Here is a 27,303-nt window from a genome sequence, read left to right as displayed (position 1 = left end):
GGTAGACACACCTGGACTGAACTCCCAGGTCTGCCCAGTCAGGGGAACGCTATGAGCAGTGCATGCTGGGTCGCCATCAGGTAGAGTCTGCTGAGACCAAACTGGAGACAAACCATTTACATTTACGTCATTTAGCAGACGCTCTTATCCAGAGCGACTTACAAATTGGTGCATTCACCCTATAACCAGTGGGATAACCAGTGGGATAACCACCAATGCCCTCGTTTGGGTGTAGGGACTGATCAGAGCCTGAAGGTACGGAGGTGCCGTTCCCCTCACAGCTCCATAGGCAAGCACCATGGTCTTGTAACAGATGCGAGCTTCAACTGGAAGCCAGTGGAGTGTGCGGAGGAGCGGGGTGACGTGAGAGAACTTGGGAAGGTTGAACACCAGACGGGCTGCGGCATTCTGGATGAGTTGTAGGGGTTTAATGGCACAGGCAGGGAGCCCAGCCAACAGCGAGTTGCAGTAATCCAGACGGGAGATGACAAGTGCCTGGATTAGGACCTGTGCCGCTTCCTGTGTAAGGCAGGGTCGTACTCTCCGAATGTTGTAGAGCATGAACCTGCAGGATCGGGTCACCGCCTTGATGTTAGCGGAGAACGACAGGGTATTGTCCAGGGTCACGCCAAGGCTCTTCGCACTCTGGGAGGAGGACACAACGGAGTTGTCAACCGTGATGGCGAGATCATGGAACGGGCAGTCCTTCCCCGGGAGGAAGAGCAGCTCCGTCTTGCCAAGGTTCAGCTTGAGGTGGTGATCCGTCATCCATACTGATATGTCTGCCAGACATGCAGAGATGCGATTCGCCACCTGGTTATCAGAAGGGGGAAAAGAGAAGATTAGTTGTGTATCGTCAGCGTAGCAATGATAGGAGAGGCCATGTGAGGATATGACAGAGCCAAGTGACTTGGTGTATAGCGAGAATAGGAGAGGGCCTAGAACTGAGCCCTTGGGGACACCAGTGGTGAGAGCACGTGGTGCGGAGACAGCTTCTCGCCACGCCACTTGGTAGGAGCGACCGGTCAGGTAGGACGCAATCCAAGAGTGAGCCGCGCCGGAGATGCCCAGCTCGGAGAGGGTGGAGAGGAGGATCTGATGGTTCACAGTATCAGAGGCAGCAGACAGGTCTAGAAGGACAAGAGCAGAGGAGAGAGAGTTAGCTTTAGCTGTGTGGAGAGCCTCCGTGACACAGAGAAGAGCAGTCTCAGTTGAATGACCAGTCCTGAAACCTGACTGGTTAGGATCAAGAAGGTCATTCTGAGAGAGATAGCAAGAGAGTTGGCTAAAGACGGCACGCTCAATAATTTTGGAAAGAAAAGAAAGAAGGGATACTGGTCTGTAGTTGTTGACATCAGATGGATCGAGTGTTGGTTTTTTGAGAAGGGGTGCAACTCTCGCTCTCTTGAAGACGGAAGGGACATAGCCAGCGGTCAAGGATGAGTTGATCAGCGAGGTGAGGTAGGGGAGAAGGTCACCGGAGATGGTCTGGAGAAGAGAGGAGGGGATAGGGTCAAGCGGGCAGGTTGTTGGGCGGCCTGCAGTCACAAGTCGCAAGATTTTATCTGGAGAGAGAGGGGAGAAAGAAGTCAAAGCATAGGGTAGGGCAGTGTGAGCAGGACCAACAGTGTCATTAGACTTAACAAACGAGGATCGGATGTCGTCAACCTTCTTTTAAAAGTGGTTGACGAAGTCATCCACAGAGAGGGAGGAGGGGGGGGGGGGGAGGAGGATTCAGCAGGGAGGAGAATGTGGCAAAGAGCTTCCTAGGGTTAGAGGCAGATGCTTGGAATTTAGAGTGGTAGAAAGTGGCCTTAGCAGCAGAAACAGATGAAGAAAATGTAGAGAGGAGGGAGTGAAAAGATGCCAGGTCCGCAGGGAGTCTAGTTTTCTTCCATTTCCGCTCAGCTGCCCGGAGCTCTGTTCTGTGAGCTCGCAATGAGTCATCAAGCCACGGAGCTGGAGGGGAGGACTGAGCCGGCCGGGAGGATAGGGGACACAGAGAGTCAAAGGATGCAGAAAGGGAGGAGAGGAGGGTTGAGGAGGCAGAATTAGGAGATTGGAGGGAGAAGGATTGAGCAGAGGGAAGAGATGATAGGATGGAAGAGGAGAGAGTAGTGTGAGAGAGAGAGCGAAGGTTGCGGCGGCACATTACCATCTGTGTAGGGGCAGAGTGAGTAGTGTAGGAGGAGAGCGAGAGAGAAAAGGATACAAAGTAGTGGTCGGAGACATGGAGGGGAGTTGCAGTGAGATTAGTAGAAGAGCAGCATCTAGTAAAGATGAGGTCAAGCGTATTGCCTGCCTTGTGAGTAGGGGGGGACGGTGAGAGGGTGAGGTCAAAAGAGGAGAGGAGTGTCTGTATATGGTACATTGAGAGATCTGTTTGTATAGGGTTTGTATAGGGTACATTGAGAGATGTGTTTGTATAGGGTACATTGAGAGATCTGTCTGTATAGGGTACATTGAGCGATGTGTTTGTATAGGGTACATTGAGAGATGTGTTTGTATAGGGTACATTGAGAGATGTGTTTGTATAGGGTACATTGAGAGATCTGTCTGTATAGGGTACATTGAGCGATCTGTTTGTATAGGGTACATTGAGAGATGTGTTTGTATAGGGTACATTGAGAGATGTGTTTGTATAGGGTACATTGAGAAATCTGTTTGTATTGGTACATTGAGAGCGGACATGTAAAGATCTGGTTTGGCCCCCATTGTTGTCCTCTATAGCAGTAAACTGTACTGTTGTATGTTTTGATAACCATGTAAATCTCTCTTGGACAAGGTGACTTTCCTCAATATATTCACCCCCACGAAACTCTCCTATGGGGAAAATCAATGGTGGAAAAAAAACGATTGGAACCATTTCCCTGTTTGACCGCTAGGTTTTATGGGTATTATGACTCATACTGTGGTACTCTATAGCAGTAAGCTGTAGTGTTGTCCCCTATAGCAGTAAGCTGTAGTGTTGTCCCCTATAGCAGTAAGCTGTAGTGTTGTCCCCTATAGCAGTAAGCTGTAGTGTTGTCCCCTATAGCAGTAAGCTGTAGTGTTATCCCCTATAGCAGTAAGCTGTAGTGTTGTCCCCTATAGCAGTATGCTCTAGTGTTGTCCCCTATAGAAGTAAGCTGTAGTGTTGTCCCCTATAGCAGTAAGCTGTAGTGTTGTCCCCTATAGCAGTATGCTGTAGTGTTGTCCCCTATAGAAGTAAGCTGTAGTGTTGTCCCCTATAGCAGTAAGCTGTAGTGTTGTCCCCTATAGCAGTAAGCTGTAGTGTTGTCCCCTATAGCAGTATGCTGTAGTGTTGTCCCCTATAGCAGTAAGCTGTAGTGTTGTCCCCAATAGAAGGAAGCTGTAGTGTTGTCCCCTATAGCAGTATGCTGTAGTGTTGTCCCCTATAGCAGTAAGCTGTAGTGTTGTCCCCTATAGCAGTAAGCTGTAGTGTTGTCCCCTATAGCAGTAAGCTGTAGTGTTGTCCCCTATAGCAGTATGCTCTAGTGTTGTCCCCTATAGAAGTAAGCTGTAGTGTTGTCCCCTATAGCAGTACGCTGTAGTGTTGTCCCCTATAGCAGTAAGCTGTAGTGTTGTCCCCTATAGCAGTAAGCTGTAGTGTTGTCCCCTATAGCAGTAAGCTGTAGTGTTGTCCCCTATAGCAGTAAGCTGTAGTGTTGTCCCCTATAGCAGTATGCTGTAGTGTTGTCCCCTATAGCAGTAAGCTGTAGTGTTGTCCCCTATAGCAGTAAGCTGTAGTGTTGTCCCCTATAGCAGTAAGCTGTAGTGTTGTCCCCTATAGCAGTATGCTCTAGTGTTGTCCCCTATAGAAGTAAGCTGTAGTGTTGTCCCCTATAGCAGTAAGCTGTAGTGTTGTCCCCTATAGCAGTATGCTCTAGTGTTGTCCCCTATAGAAGTAAGCTGTAGTGTTGTCCCCTATAGCAGTAAGCTGTAGTGTTGTCCCCTATAGCAGTATGCTCTAGTGTTGTCCCCTATAGAAGTAAGCTGTAGTGTTGTCCCCTATAGCAGTAAGCTGTAGTGTTGTCCCCTATAGCAGTAAGCTGTAGTGTTGTCCCCTATAGCAGTATGCTGTAGTGTTGTCCCCAATAGAAGGAAGCTGTAGTGTTGTCCCCTATAGCAGTAAGCTGTAGTGTTGTCCCCTATAGAAGTAAGCTGTAGTGTTATCCCCTATAGCAGTAAGCTGTAGTGTTGTCCCCTATAGAAGTAAGCTGTAGTGTTGTCCCCTATAGCAGTAAGCTGTAGTGTTGTCCCCTATAGAAGTAAGCTGTAGTGTTGTCCCCTATAGCAGTAAGCTGTAGTGTTGTCCCCTATAGCAGTAAGCTGTAGTGTTGTCCCCTATAGCAGTAAGCTGTAGTGTTGTCCCCTATATCAGTAAGCTGTAGTGTTGTCCCCTATAGCAGTATGCTGTAGTGTTGTCCCCTATAGAAATAAGCTGTAGTGTTGTCCCCTATAGAAGTAAGCTGTAGTGTTGTCCCCTATAGCAGTAAGCTGTAGTGTTGTCCCCTATAGCAGTAAGCTGTAGTGTTGTCCCCTATAGCAGTAAGCTGTAGTGTTGTCCCCTATATCAGTAAGCTGTAGTGTTGTCCCCTAAAGCAGTAAGCTGTAGTGTTGTCCCCTATAGCAGTAAGCTGTAGTGTTGTCCCCTATAGCAGTAAGCTGTAGTGTTGTCCCCTATAGCAGTAAGCTGTGAACAATCATAAAGTCATAGAGGATAGATGGAGAAAACAGTCATAAAGTCATAGAGGATAGATGGAGAAAACAGTCATAAAGTCATAGGAGGATAGATGGAGAAAACAGTCATAAAGTCATAGAGGATAGATGGAGAAAACAGTCATAAAGTCATAGAGGATAGATGGAGAAAACAGTCATAAAGTCATAGGAGGATAGATGGAGAAAACAGTCATAAAGTCATAGAGGATAGATCGAGAAAATATCACATGAATTGACAATTTTCTCTACTATCAATAATGCCTAAACCAACAGAAAACAACCATAAACTATCAAATAGACAGGAGGGCACTTAATACAAAATGACTTTGGGATACTACATCACTTATATCAATTACACACACTGTTGACTTGAGTGCCACATGAAAAAATCTCCTGTAGCCATTTTGTGTAACTGTTTGGTCATCCTATGGGTGTTCCTGGGAATACAGTTAAATACAGTAGTATACTAATGGTCATTCCACCTCTAAATGTTCTGCTTCTTTTTAATACTGTCTGACCTGTTCAGTTTCCTATAATCATTGTCATCCCATCATTTACATTTACATTTTAGTCATTTAGCAGACGCTCTTATCCAGAGCGACTTACAGTTAGTGAATGCATACATTTTCATACTGGCCCCCCGTGGGAATCGAACCATCACTAATAGTTATTCTTCTTGTTACTGTCTAGGTTCCACTGCAATTGCCCACCTGGATATTTTGGCAGCCTGTGTGACCTGGATATTAATGAGTGTGAAGTTTCACCTTGCCTCCACGAGGCCGTCTGTATCAACAAACCTGGAGGCTTCAAGTGTGTCTGTCCCCCTGGATATGCAGGTAAAGATTCCTTTATTTTAACCCCTCTGTCACTAAATTCTAAAAGCTACTTTCCCCGTTAGGGCCACCGTAGGGCTCCTTTACCCCTCGGTGACAAAGAGATCAATGTGAGAGGGCTACATCTTATCAGGACCATGGTGGGTCTAGCTGGCTGCTTCATGATATCAGGACCATGGTGGGTCTAGCTGGCTGCTTCATGATATCAGGACCATGGTGGGTCTAGCTGGCTGCTTCATGATCTCAGGACCATGGTGGTTCTAGCTGGCTGCTTCATGATATCAGGACCATGGTGGGTCTAGCTGGCTGCTTCATGATATCAGGACCATGGTGGGTCTAGCTGGCTGCTTCATGATATCAGGACCATGGTGGTTCTAGCTGGCTGCTTCATGATATCAGGACCATGGTGGGTCTAGCTGGCTGCTTCATGATATCAGGACCATGGTGGGTTTAGCTGGCTGCTTCATGATATCAGGACCATGGTGGGTCTAGCTGGCTGCTTCATGATATCAGGACCACATCCGTCTGACACTGGAACTGGCTAAAAAAAAAGCTTGAAGAGAAACTGTCTGTAGCACAATGGGTGATCATTTTAATGAATCTTATTGTACACACAGCACAGTTCCCTTTGATCTAAGGCTTCAAGAGTGATAACAGGAGATACATCCACAATACTTTTTTTTAAATCTAAAGGTAATCTGTCTTCAACTGTGTCTACATTCTGTTGGTCTGTTATTTCATTAGGCTCTTTAGTTTCACCACTACATTCTGTTGGTCTGTTATTTCATTAGGCTCTTTAGTTTCACCACTACATTCTGTTGGTCTGTTATTTCATTAGGCTCTTTAGTTTCACCACTACATTCTGTTGGTCTGTTATTTCATTAGGCTCTTTAGTTTCACCACTACATTCTGTTGGTCTGTTATTTAATTAGGCTCTTTAGTTTCACCACTACATTCTGTTGGTCTGTTATTTCATTAGGCTCTTTAGTTTCACCACTACATTCTGTTGGTCTGTTATTTCATTAGGCTCTTTAGTTTCACCACTACATTCTGTTGGTCTGTTATTTCATTAGGCTCTTTAGTTTCACCACTACATTCTGTTGGTCTGTTATTTCATTAGGCTCTTTAGTTTCACCACTACATTCTGTTGGTCTGTTATTGCATTAGACTCTTTAGTTTCACCACTACATTCTGTTGGTCTGTTATTTCATTAGGCTCTTTAGTTTCACCACTACATTCTGTTGGTCTGTTATTTCATTAGGCTCTTTAGTTTCACCACTACATTATGTTGGTCTGTTATTTCATTAGGCTCTTTAGTTTCACCACTACATTCTGTTGGTCTGTTATTTCATTAGGCTCTTTAGTTTCACCACTACATTCTGTTAGTCTGTTATTTCATTAGGCTCTTTAGTTTCACCACTACATTCTGTTGGTCTGTTATTTCATTAGGCTCTTTAGTTTCACCACTACATTCTGTTGGTCTGTTATTTCATTAGGCTCTTTAGTTTCACCACTACATTCTGTTGGTCTGTTATTTCATTAGGCTCTTTAGTTTCACCACTACATTCTGTTGGTCTGTTATTTCATTAGGCTCTTTAGTTTCACCACTACATTCTGTTGGTCTGTTATTTCATAAGGCTCTTTAGTTTCACCACTACATTCTGTTGGTCTGTTATTTCATTAGGCTCTTTAGTTTCACCACTACATTCTGTTGGTCTGTTATTTCATTAGGCTCTTTAGTTTCACCACTACATTCTGTTGGTCTGTTATTTCATTAGGCTCTTTAGTTTCACCACTACATTCTGTTGGTCTGTTATTTCATTAGGCTCTTTAGTTTCACCACTACATTCTGTTGGTCTGTTATTTCATAAGGCTCTTTAGTTTCACCACTACATTCTGTTGGTCTGTTATTTCATTAGGCTCTTTAGTTTCACCACTACATTCTGTTGGTCTGTTATTTCATTAGACTCTTTAGTTTCACCACTACATTCTGTTGGTCTGTTATTTCATTAGGCTCTTTAGTTTCACCACTACATTCTGTTGGTCTGTTATTTCATTAGGCTCTTTAGTTTCACCACTACATTCTGTTGGTCTGTTATTTCATTAGGCTCTTTAGTTTCACCACTATATTCTGTTGGTCTGTTATTTCATTAGGCTCTTTAGTTTCACCACTACATTCTGTTGGTCTGTTATTTCATTAGGCTCTTTAGTTTCACCACTACATTCTGTTGGTCTGTTATTTCATTAGGCTCTTTAGTTTCACCACTACATTCTGTTAGTCTGTTATTTCATTAGGCTCTTTAGTTTCACCACTACATTCTGTTGGTCTGTTATTTCATTAGGCTCTTTAGTTTCACCACTACATTCTGTTGGTCTGTTATTTCATTAGGCTCTTTAGTTTCAGCACTACATTCTGTTGGTCTGTTATTTCATAATGCTCTTTAGTTTCACCACTACATTCTGTTGGTCTGTTATTTCATTAGGCTCTTTAGTTTCACCACTACATTCTGTTGGTCTGTTATTTCATTAGGCTCTTTAGTTTCACCACTACATTCTGTTGGTCTGTTATTTCATTAGGCTCTTTAGTTTCACCACTACATTCTGTTGGTCTGTTATTTCATTAGGCTCTTTAGTTTCACCGCTACATTCTGTTGGTCTGTTATTTCATAAGGCTCTTTAGTTTCACCACTACATTCTGTTGGTCTGTTATTTCATTAGGCTCTTTAGTTTCACCACTACATTCTGTTGGTCTGTTATTTCATTAGGCTCTTTAGTTTCACCACTACATTCTGTTGGTCTGTTATTTCATAAGGCTCTTTAGTTTCACCACTACATTCTGTTGGTCTGTTATTTCATTAGACTCTTTAGTTTCACCACTACATTCTGTTGGTCTGTTATTTCATTAGGCTCTTTAGTTTCACCACTACATTCTGTTGGTCTGTTATTTCATAAGGCTCTTTAGTTTCACCACTACATTCTGTTGGTCTGTTATTTCATTAGGCTCTTTAGTTTCACCACTACATTCTGTTGGTCTGTTATTTCATTAGACTCTTTAGTTTCACCACTACATTCTGTTGGTCTGTTATTTCATTAGGCTCTTTAGTTTCACCACTACATTCTGTTGGTCTGTTATTTCATTAGGCTCTTTAGTTTCACCACTACATTCTGTTGGTCTGTTATTTCATTAGGCTCTTTAGTTTCACCACTATATTCTGTTGGTCTGTTATTTCATTAGGCTCTTTAGTTTCACCACTACATTCTGTTGGTCTGTTATTTCATTAGGCTCTTTAGTTTCACCACTACATTCTGTTGGTCTGTTATTTCATTAGGCTCTTTAGTTTCACCACTACATTCTGTTGGTCTGTTATTGCATTAGACTCTTTAGTTTCACCACTACATTCTGTTGGTCTGTTATTTCATTAGGCTCTTTAGTTTCACCACTACATTCTGTTGGTCTGTTATTTCATTAGGCTCTTTAGTTTCACCACTATATTCTGTTGGTCTGTTATTTCATTAGGCTCTTTAGTTTCACCACTACATTCTGTTGGTCTGTTATTTCATTAGGCTCTCTAGTTTCACCACTACATTCTGTTGGTCTGTTATTTCATTAGGCTCTTTAGTTTCACCACTACATTCTGTTGGTCTGTTATTTCATTAGGCTCTTTAGTTTCACCACTACATTCTGTTGGTCTGTTATTTCATTAGGCTCTTTAGTTTCACCACTACATTCTGTTGGTCTGTTATTTCATTAGGCTCTTTAGTTTCACCACTACATTCTGTTAGTCTGTTATTTCATTAGGCTCTTTAGTTTCACCACTACATTCTGTTGGTCTGTTATTTCATTAGGCTCTTTAGTTTCACCACTACATTCTGTTGGTCTGTTATTTCATTAGGCTCTTTAGTTTCACCACTACATTCTGTTGGTCTGTTATTTCATTAGGCTCTTTAGTTTCACCACTACATTCTGTTGGTCTGTTATTTCATAAGGCTCTTTAGTTTCACCACTACATTCTGTTGGTCTGTTATTTCATTAGGCTCTTTAGTTTCACCACTACATTCTGTTGGTCTGTTATTTCATTAGGCTCTTTAGTTTCACCACTACATTCTGTTGGTCTGTTATTTCATTAGACTCTTTAGTTTCACCACTACATTCTGTTGGTCTGTTATTTCATTAGGCTCTTTAGTTTCACCACTACATTCTGTTGGTCTGTTATTTCATTAGGCTCTTTAGTTTCACCACTACATTCTGTTGGTCTGTTATTTCATTAGGCTCTTTAGTTTCACCGCTACATTCTGTTGGTCTGTTATTTCATTAGGCTCTTTAGTTTCACCGCTACATTCTGTTGGTCTGTTATTTCATAAGGCTCTTTAGTTTCACCACTACATTCTGTTGGTCTGTTATTTCATTAGGCTCTTTAGTTTCACCACTACATTCTGTTGGTCTGTTATTTCATTAGGCTCTTTAGTTTCACCACTACATTCTGTTGGTCTGTTATTTCATTAGGCTCTTTAGTTTCACCACTACATTCTGTTGGTCTGTTATTTCATTAGGCTCTTTAGTTTCACCACTACATTCTGTTAGTCTGTTATTTCATTAGGCTCTTTAGTTTCACCACTACATTCTGTTGGTCTGTTATTTCATTAGGCTCTTTAGTTTCACCACTACATTCTGTTGGTCTGTTATTTCATTAGGCTCTTTAGTTTCACCACTACATTCTGTTGGTCTGTTATTTCATTAGGCTCTTTAGTTTCACCACTACATTCTGTTGGTCTGTTATTTCATAAGGCTCTTTAGTTTCACCACTACATTCTGTTGGTCTGTTATTTCATTAGGCTCTTTAGTTTCACCACTACATTCTGTTGGTCTGTTATTTCATTAGGCTCTTTAGTTTCACCACTACATTCTGTTGGTCTGTTATTTCATTAGGCTCTTTAGTTTCACCACTATATTCTGTTGGTCTGTTATTTCATTAGGCTCTTTAGTTTCACCACTACATTATGTTGGTCTGTTATTTCATTAGGCTCTTTAGTTTCACCACTACATTTTGTTAGTCTGTTATTTCATTAGGCTCTTTAGTTTCACCACTATATTCTGTTGGTCTGTTATTTCATTAGGCTCTTTAGTTTCACCACTACATTCTGTTGGTCTGTTATTTCATTAGGCTCTTTAGTTTCACCACTACATTCTGTTGGTCTGTTATTTCATTAGGCTCTTTAGTTTCACCACTACATTCTGTTGGTCTGTTATTTCATTAGGCTCTTTAGTTTCACCACTACATTCTGTTGGTCTGTTATTTCATTAGGCTCTTTAGTTTCACCACTACATTCTGTTGGTCTGTTATTTCATTAGGCTCTTTAGTTTCACCACTACATTCTGTTGGTCTGTTATTTCATTAGACTCTTTAGTTTCACCACTACATTCTGTTAGTCTGTTATTTCATTAGGCTCTTTAGTTTCACCACTACATTATGTTGGTCTGTTATTTCATTAGGCTCTTTAGTTTCACCACTACATTCTGTTGGTCTGTTATTTCATTAGGCTCTTTAGTTTCACCACTATATTCTGTTGGTCTGTTATTTCATTAGGCTCTTTAGTTTCACCACTACATTCTGTTGGTCTGTTATTTCATTAGGCTCTTTAGTTTCACCACTACATTCTGTTAGTCTGTTATTTCATTAGGCTCTTTAGTTTCACCACTATATTCTGTTGGTCTGTTATTTCATTAGGCTCTTTAGTTTCACCACTACATTCTGTTGGTCTGTTATTTCATTAGGCTCTTTAGTTTCACCACTACATTCTGTTGGTCTGTTATTTCATTAGGCTCTTTAGTTTCACCACTACATTCTGTTGGTCTGTTATTTCATTAGGCTCTTTAGTTTCACCACTACATTCTGTTGGTCTGTTATTTCATTAGGCTCTTTAGTTTCACCACTACATTCTGTTGGTCTGTTAATTCATTAGGCTCTTTAGTTTCACCACTACATTCTGTTGGTCTGTTATTTCATTAGACTCTTTAGTTTCACCACTACATTCTGTTGGTCTGTTATTTCATTAGGCTCTTTAGTTTCACCACTACATTCTGTTGGTCTGTTATTTCATTAGGCTCTTTAGTTTCACCACTATATTCTGTTGGTCTGTTATTTCATTAGGCTCTTTAGTTTCACCACTACATTCTGTTGGTCTGTTATTTCATTCGGCTCTTTAGTTTAACCACTATATTGTTGTTTTGCTCCCCTCCCACCATTTAGGACATGTTTTACACACAAGACACCGATATTGAGCTTTTTTGTTGTTGTTAGAGGACCAATCTAATCCTGCTTCCTGTCAGCTGGTTGGAAGATTAATTTCATTTGTCTTCTTCACTGTATCATCAATTTATCCTTTTCCAGTGGAAACAGGGGAGGGGGGGGGGGGGGGGACTCTCTGAGGTATTGCGACTGGAGAGCAACTGAAGGGCATGGCCCAATTCCCAACTGAAGATGCTTCTTTTATTATTAGGCTCCTATGCGCTCAGCCTCGGCTGCTTCCCAAATGGCTCTGTATTCCCTATATCAGGGCCCTGGTCCAAAGTATTACACTATATAGGGAATAGGGTGGCATTTGGGATGCAGCCATTGTACAAGTCATTACTTTCTCCCCTTCCATCTAAGCTGGTCTGAGGAAACAGCTAGTGTCTGCCCCAGGGAGCAGGGCCACAGGATACGTTTTGGATCGGTTCAACCAACCGACTTGAGCTTCCAAAGAAATATTCGCTCTAATAAGACATGTAACAGAACTTTTTCAAGTGAAGAGAGGGAACAAAAACGTCTGTAAGTAAAAAAAAAAAAAGAGAGAAAAGAGTAAAGAGTGCAAGTAAAATAGGAGATGAAAGAGTGGAAGGAAATGGAAGTAGGAAAGAGAAGGACTGGGCAAAACGTTAATATGGCTTGGGCCTAGTGGTTAAATTGGCTGCTCGGGGGCTTGATCTAGCACATAATGATTTGTAAATTGAAATGTGTTTTTATGCAGCTGCTATAGTGTGTCATCTGCTCCCGCCAGTGAAATACTGTAACTCATTGTGTCACTTTGATGCTATTATCACATTTATTCTCATATTGCTTCGCTTCATCCATCAGGGAAGGCAAAGCCCTTCTCCAAATGGGATATCAACATTCATTCCAACTCGTTTCAACGGTTGACGTGAAAATAAAGTCGTCAGGTGTTATAGCGAGGGGCTTTTACATTCATTTGAATACAGATTTATGGGAGAATAAATTGTGACGTTTTCAGAATACATGCAAGCGTCAGAAATGTGTTGATGTAATGAATTTGGTTATCAGTAGGAAATTGCACATATGAGTAATATCATGCTCTAAGTAAAACATATTTTGAATCTTATTTAGGTGAATCATCCACAGTTTGCGAAATATGCAACGAGGGATGTTAGATTTGGTATGCTAGATAGATTTTATTTTGTCAAAAGACAGCTTGAACAAGGATAGGATTGTTATTATACGTAAGGTAAAAAGTGAATTTCTGTCATATTATAAAACTAATACAGAAGTCTGATTTTAAAACACTATTCAAGGTATGGCTGGTAATTATGGCCCCATGCAATGGTCACATTCCTGCGTGGAATATCATACCACCACCACTGATGAAACTGTGGGTTTCCACAACCAAAGTTGTGCAAACCCACAGTTTCATCAGCTGTCCAGGTGGCTGGTCTCAGATGATCCCGCAGGTGAAGAAGCCGGATGTGGAGGTCCTGGACTGGCGTGGTTAATCGTGGTCTGCAGTTGTGAGGCCAGTTGGACATACTTCCAAATTCTCTAAAACGAAGTTGGAGGCGGCTTATGGTAGAGAAATTAACATTAAATTATCTGGCAACAGCTCTGGTGGACATTACTGCAGTCAGCATCCCAATTGCGCGCTGCCTCAAAATTGAGGCATCTGTGGCACTGTGTTGTATGACAAAACTGCACATTTAAGAGTGGCCTTTTATTGTCCCAAGCACAAGGTGCACCTGTGTAATGATCATGTTGTTTAATCAGCTTCTTGATTACCTTGGCAAAGGAGAAATGCTCACTAACAGGGATGTAGACAAATTTGTGCACAACCTTGTAGAGAAATAAACTTTTAGTGCATATGGAACATTTCAGGGATATTTTATTTCAGCTCATGAAACATGGGACCAACACTTTACATGTTGCGTTTATATTTTTGTTCAGTGTGTGTGTATATATATGTATATATTCTACCGGTCCAAAGTTCTGGAACACCTACTAAATTCAAGGGTTTTTCTTTATTTTTACTATGGTCTACATTGTAGAATAATAGTGAAGACATCAAAACTATGAAATAACACATATGGAATCATGTAGTAAACAAAAAAGTGTTTTATATATTTTATATTTGAGATTCTTGCCTTGATGACAGCTTTGCATACTCTTATCATTTTCTGGTATTCTCTTAGCATTGTCTCAAGTTTGACACTTTTTGGTTACTACATGATTCCATATGTGTTATTTCCATAGTTTTGATGTCTTCACTATTATTCTACAATGTAGAAAATAGTAAAAATAAAGAAAAACCTTGAATGAGTAGGTCTACTAACTTTTGACCGGAAGTAGGTCTACTAACTTTTGACCAAACTCCTGAGTGGCGCAGTGGTCTAAGGCACTGCATCGCAGTGCTAACTGTGCCACTAGAGATCCTGGTTCGAATCCAGGCTCTGTCGCAGCCGGCCGCGACCGGGAGACTCATGGGCGGCGCACAATTGGCCCAGCGTCGTCCAGGGTAGGGGAGGGAATGGCCGGCAGGGATGTAGCTCAGTTGATAGAGCATGGCGTTTGCAACGCCAGGGTTGTGGGTTCGATTCCCACGGGGGGCCAGTATAAAAAGATATGTATTCACTAACTGTAAGTCGCTCTGGATAAGAGCGTCTGCTAAATGACTAAAATGTAAAATGTAAAATGTAAGTGTGTGTGTGTGTGTATATGTGTGTGTGTGTATGTATATATATATATATATATATATATATATATATATACACACAGTATATAATCTATATACACACACACAGTATATTAACAGTATAACATTAACATATACCATAACATACTGTACCATAACACACAGCCTGACTATGTCAACAACTATTTGTAATCATATTATATAAAGAGCCTCTCAACCTACACTTCCTTAACGGGGGTCTGGCGAGAAGATGAATAATACACCTTGACACCTGGCTTTGTGAAAAATGAAGAGCAATGCAGTTATGATAAATCCCAATGTTAACCTTCTTAAAGGCTCTTACAGGAGAGTCCATCTGAGAGAAATTAAATCTCAATTACCTCTCGCAGCTGGAAACTTTTTAAATTCACAAACTATTATATTTTTTCTATCCTATTCAGAGAGAGAAGAGAGAGAAGGGGATAGGTTGTGAATGCCTGCTGAGAACAGGAGGATGGAAGATTACATGTAGCGTGTAGGAGAAAATGTACTTCCTCAAGTTAATACATAACTACAGGAGAAAAGGTACTTCCTCAAATTAATACATAACTACAGGAGAAAAGGTACTTCCTTAAGTTAACACATAACTACAGGAGAAAAGGTACTTCCTTAAGTTAACACATACCTACAGGAGAAAAGGTACTTCCTTAAGTTAATACATAACATAACTACAGGAGAAAAGGTACTTCCTCAAATTAATACATAACTACAGGAGAAAAGGTACTTCCTCAAATTAATACATAACTATAGGAGAAAAGGTACTTCCTTAAGTTAATACATAACTACAGGAGAAAAGGTTCTTCCTTAAGTTAACACATACCTACAGGAGAAAAGGTACTTCCTTAAGTTAATACATAACTACAGGAGAAAAGGTTCTTCCTTAAGTTAACACATACCTACAGGAGAAAAGGTACTTCCTTAAGTTAATACATAACTACAGGAGAAAAGGTACTTCCTTAAGTTAATACATAACATACCTACAGGAGAAAAGGTACTTCCTTCAGTCAATACATAACTACAGGAGAAAAGGTACTTCCTTAAGTTAACACATACCTACAGGAGAAAAGGTACTTCCTTAAGTTAATACATAACATAACTACAGGAGAAAAGGTACTTCCTCAAATTAATACATAACTACAGGAGAAAAGGTACTTCCTCAAATTAATACATAACTATAGGAGAAAAGGTACTTCCTTAAGTTAATACATAACTACAGGAGAAAAGGTTCTTCCTTAAGTTAACACATACCTACAGGACAAAAGGTACTTCCTTAAGTTAATACATAACTACAGGAGAAAAGGTACTTCCTTAAGTTAATACATAACATACCTACAGGAGAAAAGGTACTTCCTTAAGTCAATATATAACTACAGGAGAAAAGGTACTTCCTCAAGTTAATACATAACTACAGGAGAAAAGGTACTTCCTTAAGTTAACACATACCTACAGGAGAAAAGGTACTTCCTCAAGTTAATACATAACCCCATGAGAAAAGGTACTTCCTCAAGTTAACACATACCTACAGGAGAAAAGGTACTTCCTCAAGTTAATACATAACTACAAGGGAAAAGGTACTTCCTTAAGTTAACACATAACTACAGGAGAACAGGTACTTCCTCAAGTTAATACATAACTACAGGAGAAAATGTACTTCCTTAAGTTAATACATAGCTACAGGAGAAAAGGTACTTAAGTTAATACATAACATAACTACAGGAGAAAAGGTACTTCCTCAAGTTAATACATAACTACAAGGGAAAAGGTACTTCCTTAAGTTAACACATAACTACAGGAGAACAGGTACTTCCTCAAGTTAATACATAACTACAGGAGAAAATGTACTTCCTTAAGTTAATACATAGCTACAGGAGAAAAGGTACTTAAGTTAATACATAACATAACTACAGGAGAAAAGGTACTTCCTCAAGTTAATACATAACTACAAGGGAAAAGGTATTTCCTTAAGTTAACACATAACTACAGGAGAAAATGTACTTCCTTAAGTTAATACATAGCTACAGGAGAAAAGGTACTTTCTTAAGTTAATACATAACATAACTACAGGAGAAAAGGTACTTCCTCAAGTTAATACATAACTACAGGAGAAAATGTACTTCCATAAGTTAATACATAACTACAGGAGAAAAGGTACTTCCATAAGTTAATACATAACTACAGGAGAAAAGGTACTTCCTTAAGTTAATACATAACATAACTACAGGAGAAAAGGTACTTCCTCAAGTTAATACATAACTACAGGAGAAAAGGTACTTTCTTAAGTTAATGCATAACTACAGGAGAAAAGGTACTTCCTTAAGTTAATACATAACTACAGGAGAAAATGTACTTCCATAAGTTAATACATAACTACAGGAGAAAAGGTACTTCCATAAGTTAATACATAACTACAGGAGAAAAGGTACTTCCTTAAGTTAATACATAACATAACTACAGGAGAAAAGGTACTTCCTCAAGTTAATACATAACTACAGGAGAAAAGGTACTTTCTTAAGTTAATGCATAACTACAGGAGAAAAGGTACTTTCTTAAGTTAATACATAACATAACTACAGGAGAAAAGGTACTTCCTCAAGTTAATACATAACTACAGGAGAAAATATACTTCGATAAGTTAATACATAACTACAGGAGAAAAGGTACTTCCTTAAGTTAATACATAACATAACTACAGGAGAAAAGGTACTTCCTCAAGTTAATACATAACTACAAGGGAAAAGGTACTTCCTTAAGTTAACACATAACTACAGGAGAAAAGGTACTTCCTTAAGTTAACACATACCTACAGGAGAAAAGGTACTTCCTCAAGTTAATACATAACCCCATGAGAAAAGGTACTTCCTCAAGTTAACACATACCTACGGGAGAAAAGGTACTTCCATAAGTTAATACATAACTACAGGAGAAAAGGTACTTCCTTAAGTTAATACATAACATAACTACAGGAGAAAAGGTACTTCCTCAAGTTAATACATAACTACAAGGGAAAAGGTACTTCCTTAAGTTAACACATAACTACAGGAGAAAAGGTACTTCCTCAAGTTAATACATAACTACAGGAAAAAATGTTCTTCCTTAAGTTAATACATCTCTACAGGAGAAAAGGTACTTAAGTTAATACATAACATAACTACAGGAGAAAGGGTACTTCTTCAAGTTAATACATAACTACAGGAGAAAATGTACTTCGATAAGTTAATACATAACTACAGGAGGAAAGGTACTTCCTTAAGTTAATACATAACATAACTACAGGAGAAAAGGTACTTCCTCAAGTTAATACATAACTACAGGAAAAAATGTACTTCCATAAGTTAATACATAACTACAGGAGAAAAGGTACTTCCTTAAGTTAATACATAACATAACTACAGGAGAAAAGGTATTTCCTCAAGTTAATAGATAACTACAGGAGAAAAGGTACTTTCTTAAGTTAATACATAACTACAGGAGAAAAGGTACTTCCTTAAGTTAACACATAACCCCATGAGAAAAGGTACTTCCTTAAGTTAACACATACCTACAGGAGAAAAGGTACTTCCATAAGTTAATACATAACTACAGGAGAAAAGGTACTTCCTTAAGTTAATACATAACATAACTACAGGAGAAAAGGTACTTCCTCAAGTTAATACATAACTACAGGAGAAAAGGTACTTTCTTAAGTTAATGCATAACTACAGGAGAAAAGGTACTTCCTTAAGTTAATACATAACTACAGGAGAAAATGTACTTCCATAAGTTAATACATAACTACAGGAGAAAAGGTACTTCCATAAGTTAATACATAACTACAGGAGAAAAGGTACTTCCTTAAGTTAATACATAACATAACTACAGGAGAAAAGGTACTTCCTCAAGTTAATACATAACTACAGGAGAAAAGGTACTTTCTTAAGTTAATGCATAACTACAGGAGAAAAGGTACTTTCTTAAGTTAATACATAACATAACTACAGGAGAAAAGGTACTTCCTCAAGTTAATACATAACTACAGGAGAAAATATACTTCGATAAGTTAATACATAACTACAGGAGAAAAGGTACTTCCTTAAGTTAATACATAACATAACTACAGGAGAAAAGGTACTTCCTCAAGTTAATACATAACTACAAGGGAAAAGGTACTTCCTTAAGTTAACACATAACTACAGGAGAAAAGGTACTTCCTTAAGTTAACACATACCTACAGGAGAAAAGGTACTTCCTCAAGTTAATACATAACCCCATGAGAAAAGGTACTTCCTCAAGTTAACACATACCTACGGGAGAAAAGGTACTTCCATAAGTTAATACATAACTACAGGAGAAAAGGTACTTCCTTAAGTTAATACATAACATAACTACAGGAGAAAAGGTACTTCCTCAAGTTAATACATAACTACAAGGGAAAAGGTACTTCCTTAAGTTAACACATAACTACAGGAGAAAAGGTACTTCCTCAAGTTAATACATAACTACAGGAAAAAATGTTCTTCCTTAAGTTAATACATCTCTACAGGAGAAAAGGTACTTAAGTTAATACATAACATAACTACAGGAGAAAGGGTACTTCTTCAAGTTAATACATAACTACAGGAGAAAATGTACTTCGATAAGTTAATACATAACTACAGGAGGAAAGGTACTTCCTTAAGTTAATACATAACATAACTACAGGAGAAAAGGTACTTCCTCAAGTTAATACATAACTACAGGAAAAAATGTACTTCCATAAGTTAATACATAACTACAGGAGAAAAGGTACTTCCTTAAGTTAATACATAACATAACTACAGGAGAAAAGGTATTTCCTCAAGTTAATAGATAACTACAGGAGAAAAGGTACTTTCTTAAGTTAATACATAACTACAGGAGAAAAGGTACTTCCTTAAGTTAACACATAACCCCATGAGAAAAGGTACTTCCTTAAGTTAACACATACCTACAGGAGAAAAGGTACTTCCATAAGTTAATACATAACTACAGGAGAAAAGGTACTTCCTTAAGTTAATACATAACATAACTACAGGAGAAAAGGTACTTCCTCAAGTTAATACATAACTACAGGAGAAAAGGTACTTAAGTTAATACATAACTACAGGAGAAAAGGTACTTTCTTAAGTTAATACATAACTACAGGAGAAAAGGTACTTCCTTAAGTTAACACATAACTACAGGAGAAAAGGTACTTCCTCAAGTTAATACATAACCCCATGAGAAAAGGTACTTCCTTAAGTTAACACGTACCTACAGGAGAAAAGGTACTTCCATAAGTTAATACATAACTACAGGAGAAAAGGTACTTCCTTAAGTTAATACATAACATAACTACAGGAGAAAAGGTACTTCCTCAAGTTAATACATAACTACAGGAGAAAATGTACTTTCTTAAGTTAATACATAACTACAGGAGAAAGGGTACTTCCTTAAGTTAATACATAACATAACTACAGGAGAAAAGGTACTTCCTCAAGTTAATACATAACTACAGGAGAAAATGTACTTCCTCAAGTTAATACATAACTACAAGGGAAAAGGTACTTCCTTAAGTTAATACATAACTACAGGGGAAAAGGTACTTCCTTAAGTTAATACATACCTACAGGAGAAAATGTACTTAAGTTAATACATAACATAACTACAGGAGAAAAGGTACTTCCTCAAGTTAATACATAACTACAGGAGAAAAGGTACTTCCTCAAGTTAATACATAACTACAGGAGAAAAGGTACTTCCTCAAGTTAATACATAACTACAAGGGAAAGGGTACTTCCTTAAGTTAACACATAACTACAGGAGAAAATGTACTTCCTCAAGTTAATACATAACTACAGGAGAAAAGGTACTTCCATAAGTTAATACATAACTACAGGAGAAAAGGTACTTCCTTAAGTTAATACATAACATAACTACAGGAGAAAAGGTACTTCCTCAAGTTAATACATAACTACAGGAGAAAAGGTACTTCCATAAGTTAATACATAACTACAGGAGAAAAGGTACTTTCTTAAGTTTATGCATAACTACAGGAGAAAAGGTACTTTCTTAAGTTAATACATAACTACAGGAGAAAATGTACTTCCTTAAGTTAACACATACCTACAGGAGAAAAGGTACTTCCATAAGTTAATACATAACTACAGGAGAAAAGGTACTTCCTTAAGTTAATACATAACATAACTACAGGAGAAAAGGTACTTCCTCAAGTTAATACATAACTACAGGAGAAAAGGTACTTTCTTAAGTTAATGCATAACTACAGGAGAAAAGGTACTTTCTTAAGTTAATACATAACCCCATGAGAAAAGGTACTTCCTCAAGTTAACACATACCTACGGGAGAAAAGGTACTTCCATAAGTTAATACATAACTACAGGAGAAAAGGTACTTCCTTAAGTTAATACATAACATAACTACAGGAGAAAAGGTACTTCCTCAAGTTAATACATAACTACAAGGGAAAAGGTACTTCCTTAAGTTAACACATAACTACAGGAGAAAAGGTACTTCCTCAAGTTAATACATAACTACAGGAAAAAATGTACTTCCTTAAGTTAATACATCTCTACAGGAGAAAAGGTACTTAAGTTAATACATAACATAACTACAGGAGAAAAGGTACTTCCTCAAGTTAATACATAACTACAGGAGAAAATGTACTTCGATAAGTTAATACATAACTACAGGAGGAAAGGTACTTCCTTAAGTTAATACATAACATAACTACAGGAGAAAAGGTACTTCCTCAAGTTAATACATAACTACAGGAAAAAATGTACTTCCATAAGTTAATACATAACTACAGGAGAAAAGGTACTTCCTTAAGTTAATACATAACATAACTACAGGAGAAAAGGTATTTCCTCAAGTTAATAGATAACTACAGGAGAAAAGGTACTTTCTTAAGTTAATACATAACTACAGGAGAAAAGGTACTTCCTTAAGTTAACACATACCTACAGGAGAAAAGGTACTTCCTCAAGTTAATACATAACCCCATGAGAAAAGGTACTTCCTTCAGTTAACACATACCTACAGGAGAAAAGGTACTTCCATAAGTTAATACATAACTGCAGGAGAAAAGGTACTTCCTTAAGTTAATACATAACATAACTACAGGAGAAAAGGTACTTCCTCAAGTTAATACATAACTACAGGAGAAAAGGTACTTAAGTTAATACATAACTACAGGAGAAAAGGTACTTCCTTAAGTTAACACATACCTACAGGAGAAAAGGTACTTCCTCAAGTTAATACATAACCCCATGAGAAAAGGTACTTCCTTAAGTTAACACATACCTACAGGAGAAAAGGTACTTCCATAAGTTAATACATAACTACAGGAGAAAAGGTACTTCCTTAAGTTAATACATAACATAACTACAGGAGAAAAGGTACTTCCTCAAGTTAATACATAACTACAAGGGAAAAGGTACTTCCTTAAGTTAATACATACCTACAGGAGAAAATGTACTTAAGTTAATACATAACATAACTACAGGAGAAAAGGTACTTCCTCAAGTTAATACATAACTACAGGAGAAAAGGTACTTCCTCAAGTTAATACATAACTACAGGAGAAAAGGTACTTCCTCAAGTTAATACATAACTACAAGGGAAAGGGTACTTCCTTAAGTTAACACATAACTACAGGAGAAAATGTACTTCCTCAAGTTAATACATAACTACAGGAGAAAAGGTACTTCCATAAGTTAATACATAACTACAGGAGAAAAGGTACTTCCTTAAGTTAATACATAACATAACTACAGGAGAAAAGGTACTTCCTCAAGTTAATACATAACTACAGGAGAAAAGGTACTTTCTTAAGTTAATGCATAACTACAGGAGAAAAGGTACTTTCTTAAGTTAATACATAACTACAGGAGAAAATGTACTTCCTTAAGTTAACACATACCTACAGGAGAAAAGGTACTTCCATAAGTTAATACATAACTACAGGAGAAAAGGTACTTCCTTAAGTTAATACATAACATAACTACAGGAGAAAAGGTACTTCCTCAAGTTAATACATAACTACAGGAGAAAAGGTACTTTCTTAAGTTAATGCATAACTACAGGAGAAAAGGTACTTTCTTAAGTTAATACATAACCCCATGAGAAAAGGTACTTCCTCAAGTTAACACATACCTACGGGAGAAAAGGTACTTCCATAAGTTAATACATAACTACAGGAGAAAAGGTACTTCCTTAAGTTAATACATAACATAACTACAGGAGAAAAGGTACTTCCTCAAGTTAATACATAACTACAAGGGAAAAGGTACTTCCTTAAGTTAACACATAACTACAGGAGAAAAGGTACTTCCTCAAGTTAATACATAACTACAGGAAAAAATGTACTTCCTTAAGTTAATACATCTCTACAGGAGAAAAGGTACTTAAGTTAATACATAACATAACTACAGGAGAAAAGGTACTTCCTCAAGTTAATACATAACTACAGGAGAAAATGTACTTCGATAAGTTAATACATAACTACAGGAGGAAAGGTACTTCCTTAAGTTAATACATAACATAACTACAGGAGAAAAGGTACTTCCTCAAGTTAATACATAACTACAGGAAAAAATGTACTTCCATAAGTTAATACATAACTACAGGAGAAAAGGTACTTCCTTAAGTTAATACATAACATAACTACAGGAGAAAAGGTATTTCCTCAAGTTAATAGATAACTACAGGAGAAAAGGTACTTTCTTAAGTTAATGCATAACTACAGAAGAAAAGGTACTTTCTTAAGTTAATACATAACTACAGGAGAAAATGTACTTCCTTAAGTTAACACATACCTACAGTAGAAAAGGTACTTCCATAAGTTAATACATAACTACAGGAGAAAAGGTACTTCCTTAAGTTAATACATAACATAACTACAGGAGAAAAGGTACTTCCTCAAGTTAATACATAACTACAGGAGAAAAGGTACTTTCTTAAGTTAATGCATAACTACAGGAGAAAAGGTACTTTCTTAAGTTAATACATAACCCCATGAGAAAAGGTACTTCCTCAAGTTAACACATACCTACGGGAGAAAAGGTACTTCCATAAGTTAATACATAACTACAGGAGAAAAGGTACTTCCTTAAGTTAATACATAACATAACTACAGGAGAAAAGGTACTTCCTCAAGTTAATACATAACTACAAGGGAAAAGGTACTTCCTTAAGTTAACACATAACTACAGGAGAAAAGGTACTTCCTCAAGTTAATACATAACTACAGGAAAAAATGTACTTCCTTAAGTTAATACATCTCTACAGGAGAAAAGGTACTTAAGTTAATATATAACATAACTACAGGAGAAAAGGTACTTCCTCAAGTTAATACATAACTACAGGAGAAAATGTACTTCGATAAGTTAATACATAACTACAGGAGGAAAGGTACTTCCTTAAGTTAATACATAACATAACTACAGGAGAAAAGGTACTTCCTCAAGTTAATACATAACTACAGGAAAAAATGTACTTCCATAAGTTAATACATAACTACAGGAGAAAAGGTACTTCCTTAAGTTAATACATAACATAACTACAGGAGAAAAGGTATTTCCTCAAGTTAATAGATAACTACAGGAGAAAAGGTACTTTCTTAAGTTAATACATAACTACAAGAGGAAAGGTACTTCCTTAAGTTAACACATACCTACAGGAGAAAAGGTACTTCCTCAAGTTAATACATAACCCCATGAGAAAAGGTACTTCCTTAAGTTAACACATACCTACAGGAGAAAAGGTACTTCCATAAGTTAATACATAACTACAGGAGAAAAGGTACTTCCTTAAGTTAATACATAACATAACTACAGGAGAAAAGGTACTTCCTCAAGTTAATACATAACTACAGGAGAAAAGGTACTTAAGTTAATACATAACTACAGGAGAAAAGGTACTTTCTTAAGTTAATACATAACTACAGGAGAAAAGGTACTTCCTTAAGTTAACACATACCTACAGGAGAAAAGGTACTTCCTCAAGTTAATACATAACCCCATGAGAAAAGGTACTTCCTTAAGTTAACACATACCTACAGGAGAAAAGGTACTTCCATAAGTTAATACATAACTACAGGAGAAAAGGTACTTCCTTAAGTTAATACATAACATAACTACAGGAGAAAAGGTACTTCATCAAGTTAATACATAACTACAGGAGAAAATGTACTTTCTTAAGTTAATACATAACTACAGGAGAAAGGGTACTTCCTTAAGTTAATACATAACATAACTACAGGAGAAAAGGTACTTCCTCAAGTTAATACATAACTACAGGAGAAAAGGTACTTCCTCAAGTTAATACATAACTACAGGAGAAAAGGTACTTCCTCAAGTTAATATATAACTACAAGGGAAAGGGTACTTCCTTAAGTTAACACATAACTACAGGAGAAAATGTACTTCCTCAAGTTAATACATAACTACAGGAGAAAATGTACTTCCTTAAGTTAATACATAGCTACAGGAGAAAAGGTTCTTAAGTTAATACATAACATAACTACAGGAGAAAAGATACTTCCTCAAGTTAATACATAACTACAGGAGAAAATGTACTTCCATAAGTTAATACATAACTACAGGAGAAAAGGTACTTCCTTAAGTTAATACATAACATAACTACAGGAGAAAGGGTACTTCCTCAAGTTAATACATAACTACAGGAGAAAATGTACTTCCATAAGTTAATACATAACTACAGGAGAAAATGTACTTCCTTAAGTTAATACATAGCATAACTACAGGAGAAAAGGTACTTCCTCAAGTTAATAGATAACTACAGGAGAAAAGGTACTTTCTTAAGTTAATACATAACTACAGGAGAAAAGGTACTTCCTTAAGTTAATACATAACTACAGGAGAAAAGGTACTTCCTTAAGTTAATACATAACTACAGGAGAAAATGTACTTCCTTAAGTTAACAAATACAGTGGGGGGAAAAAGTATTTAGTCAGCCACCAATTGTGCAAGTTATCCCACTTAAAAAGATGAGAGAGGCCTGTAATTTTCATCATAGGTACACGTCAACTATGACAGACAAATTGAGAAGAAAAAAAATCCAGAAAATCACATTGTAGGATTTTTAATGAATTTATTTGCAAATTATGGTGGAAAATAAGTATTTGGTCACCTACAAACAAGCAAGATTTCAGGCTCTCACAGACCTGTAACTTCTTCTTTAAGAGGCTCCTCTGTCCTCCACTCGTTACCTGTATTAATGGCACCTGTTTGAACTTGTTATCAGTATAAAAGACACCTGTCCACAACCTCAAACAGTCACACTCCAAACTCCACTATGGCCAAGACCAAAGAGCTGTCAAAGGACACCAGAAACAAAATTGTAGACATGCACCAGGCAGGGAAGACTGAATCTGCAATAGGTAAGCAGCTTGGTTTGAAGAAATCAACTGTGGGAGCAATTATTAGGAAATGGAAGACATACAAGACCACTGATAATCTCCCTCGATCTGGGGTTCCATGCAAGATCTCACCCCGTGGGGTCAAAATGATCACAAGAACGGTGAGCAAAAATCCCAGAACCACACGGGGGGACCTATTGAATGACCTGCAGAGAGCTGGGACCAAAGTAACAAAGCCTACCATCAGTAACACACTGCGCCTCCAGGGACTCATCCTGCAGTGCCAGACGTGTCCCCCTGCTTAAGCCAGTACATGTCCAGGCCCGTCTGAAGTTTGCTAGAGTGCATTTGGATGATCAAGAAGAGGATTGGGAGAATGTCATATTGTCAGATGAATCCAAAATAGTACTTTTTGGTAAAAACTCAACTCGTCGTGTTTGGAGGACAAAGAATGCTGAGTTGCATCCAAAGAACACCATACCTACTGTGAAGCATGGGGGTGGAAACATCATGCTTTGGGGCTGTTTTTCTGCAAAGGGACCAGGACGACTGATCCGTGTAAAGGAAAGAATGAATGGGGCCATGTATCGTGAGATTTTGAGTGAAAACCTCCTTCCATCAGCAAGGGCATTGAAGATGAAACGTGGCTGGGTCTTTCAGCATGACAATGATCCCAAACACACCGCCCGGGCAACGAAGGAGTGGCTTCGTAAGAAGCATTTCAAGGTCCTGGAGTGGCCTAGCCAGTCTCCAGATCTCAACCTCATAGAAAATCTTTGGAGAGAGTTGAAAGTCCGTGTTGCCCAGCGACAGCCCCAAAACATCACTGCTCTAGAGGAGATCTGCATGGAGGAATGGGCCAAAATACCAGCAACAGTGTGTGAAAACCTTGTGAAGACTTACAGAAAACGTTCGATCTTTGTCATTGCCAACAAAGGGTATATAACAAAGTATTGAGAAACTTTTGTTATTGACCAAATACTTATTTTCCACCATAATTTGCAAATTATTTCATTAAAAATCCTACAATGTGATTTTCAGGAATTTGTTTTCTCATTTTGTCTGTCATAGTTGACGTGTACCTATGATGAAAATTACAGGCCTCTCTCATCTTTTTAAGTGGGAGAACTTGCACAATTGGTGGCTGACTAAATACTTTTTCCCCCCACTGTACCTACAGGAGAAAAGGTACTTCCTTAAATTAATACATAACTACAGGAGAAAAGGTACTTCCATAAGTTAATACATAACTACAGGAGAAAAGGTACTTCCATAAGTTAATACATAACTACAGGAGAAAAGTTACTTCCTTAAGTTAACATATAACTACAGGAGAAAGGGTACTTCCTTAAGTTAACACATACCTTCAGCAGAAAA

At 37.9% G+C, this 27,303-nt stretch overlaps 1 protein-coding gene across 1 annotated transcript in view; it reads left to right on the top strand.

Annotated features, from left to right (window-relative positions):
* Nucleotides 1-5,412: 5,412 nt before the first annotated feature.
* LOC311115282 (protein eyes shut homolog) overlaps nucleotides 5,413-27,303 on the top strand; it is a gene marked incomplete at both ends in the record, with an annotated part of 72,457 nt that continues 50,566 nt past the window's right edge. Inside the window, one exon of the mRNA XM_084190477.1 lies at nucleotides 5,413-5,558. Coding sequence (XP_084046603.1) covers nucleotides 5,413-5,558 — 146 coding nt within the window. The remainder of the gene's footprint in view (nucleotides 5,559-27,303) is intronic.

The sequence above is a fragment of the Coregonus lavaretus genome (genome assembly GCF_964263955.1).
Source record: "Coregonus lavaretus genome assembly, contig: HAP1_SCAFFOLD_2505, whole genome shotgun sequence".
In the NCBI taxonomy this organism is placed as follows: domain Eukaryota; kingdom Metazoa; phylum Chordata; class Actinopteri; order Salmoniformes; family Salmonidae; genus Coregonus; species Coregonus lavaretus.
The sequence above is the reverse complement of the archived record's forward strand: the minus strand, read 5'-3'. Positions and strand labels throughout refer to the sequence as shown.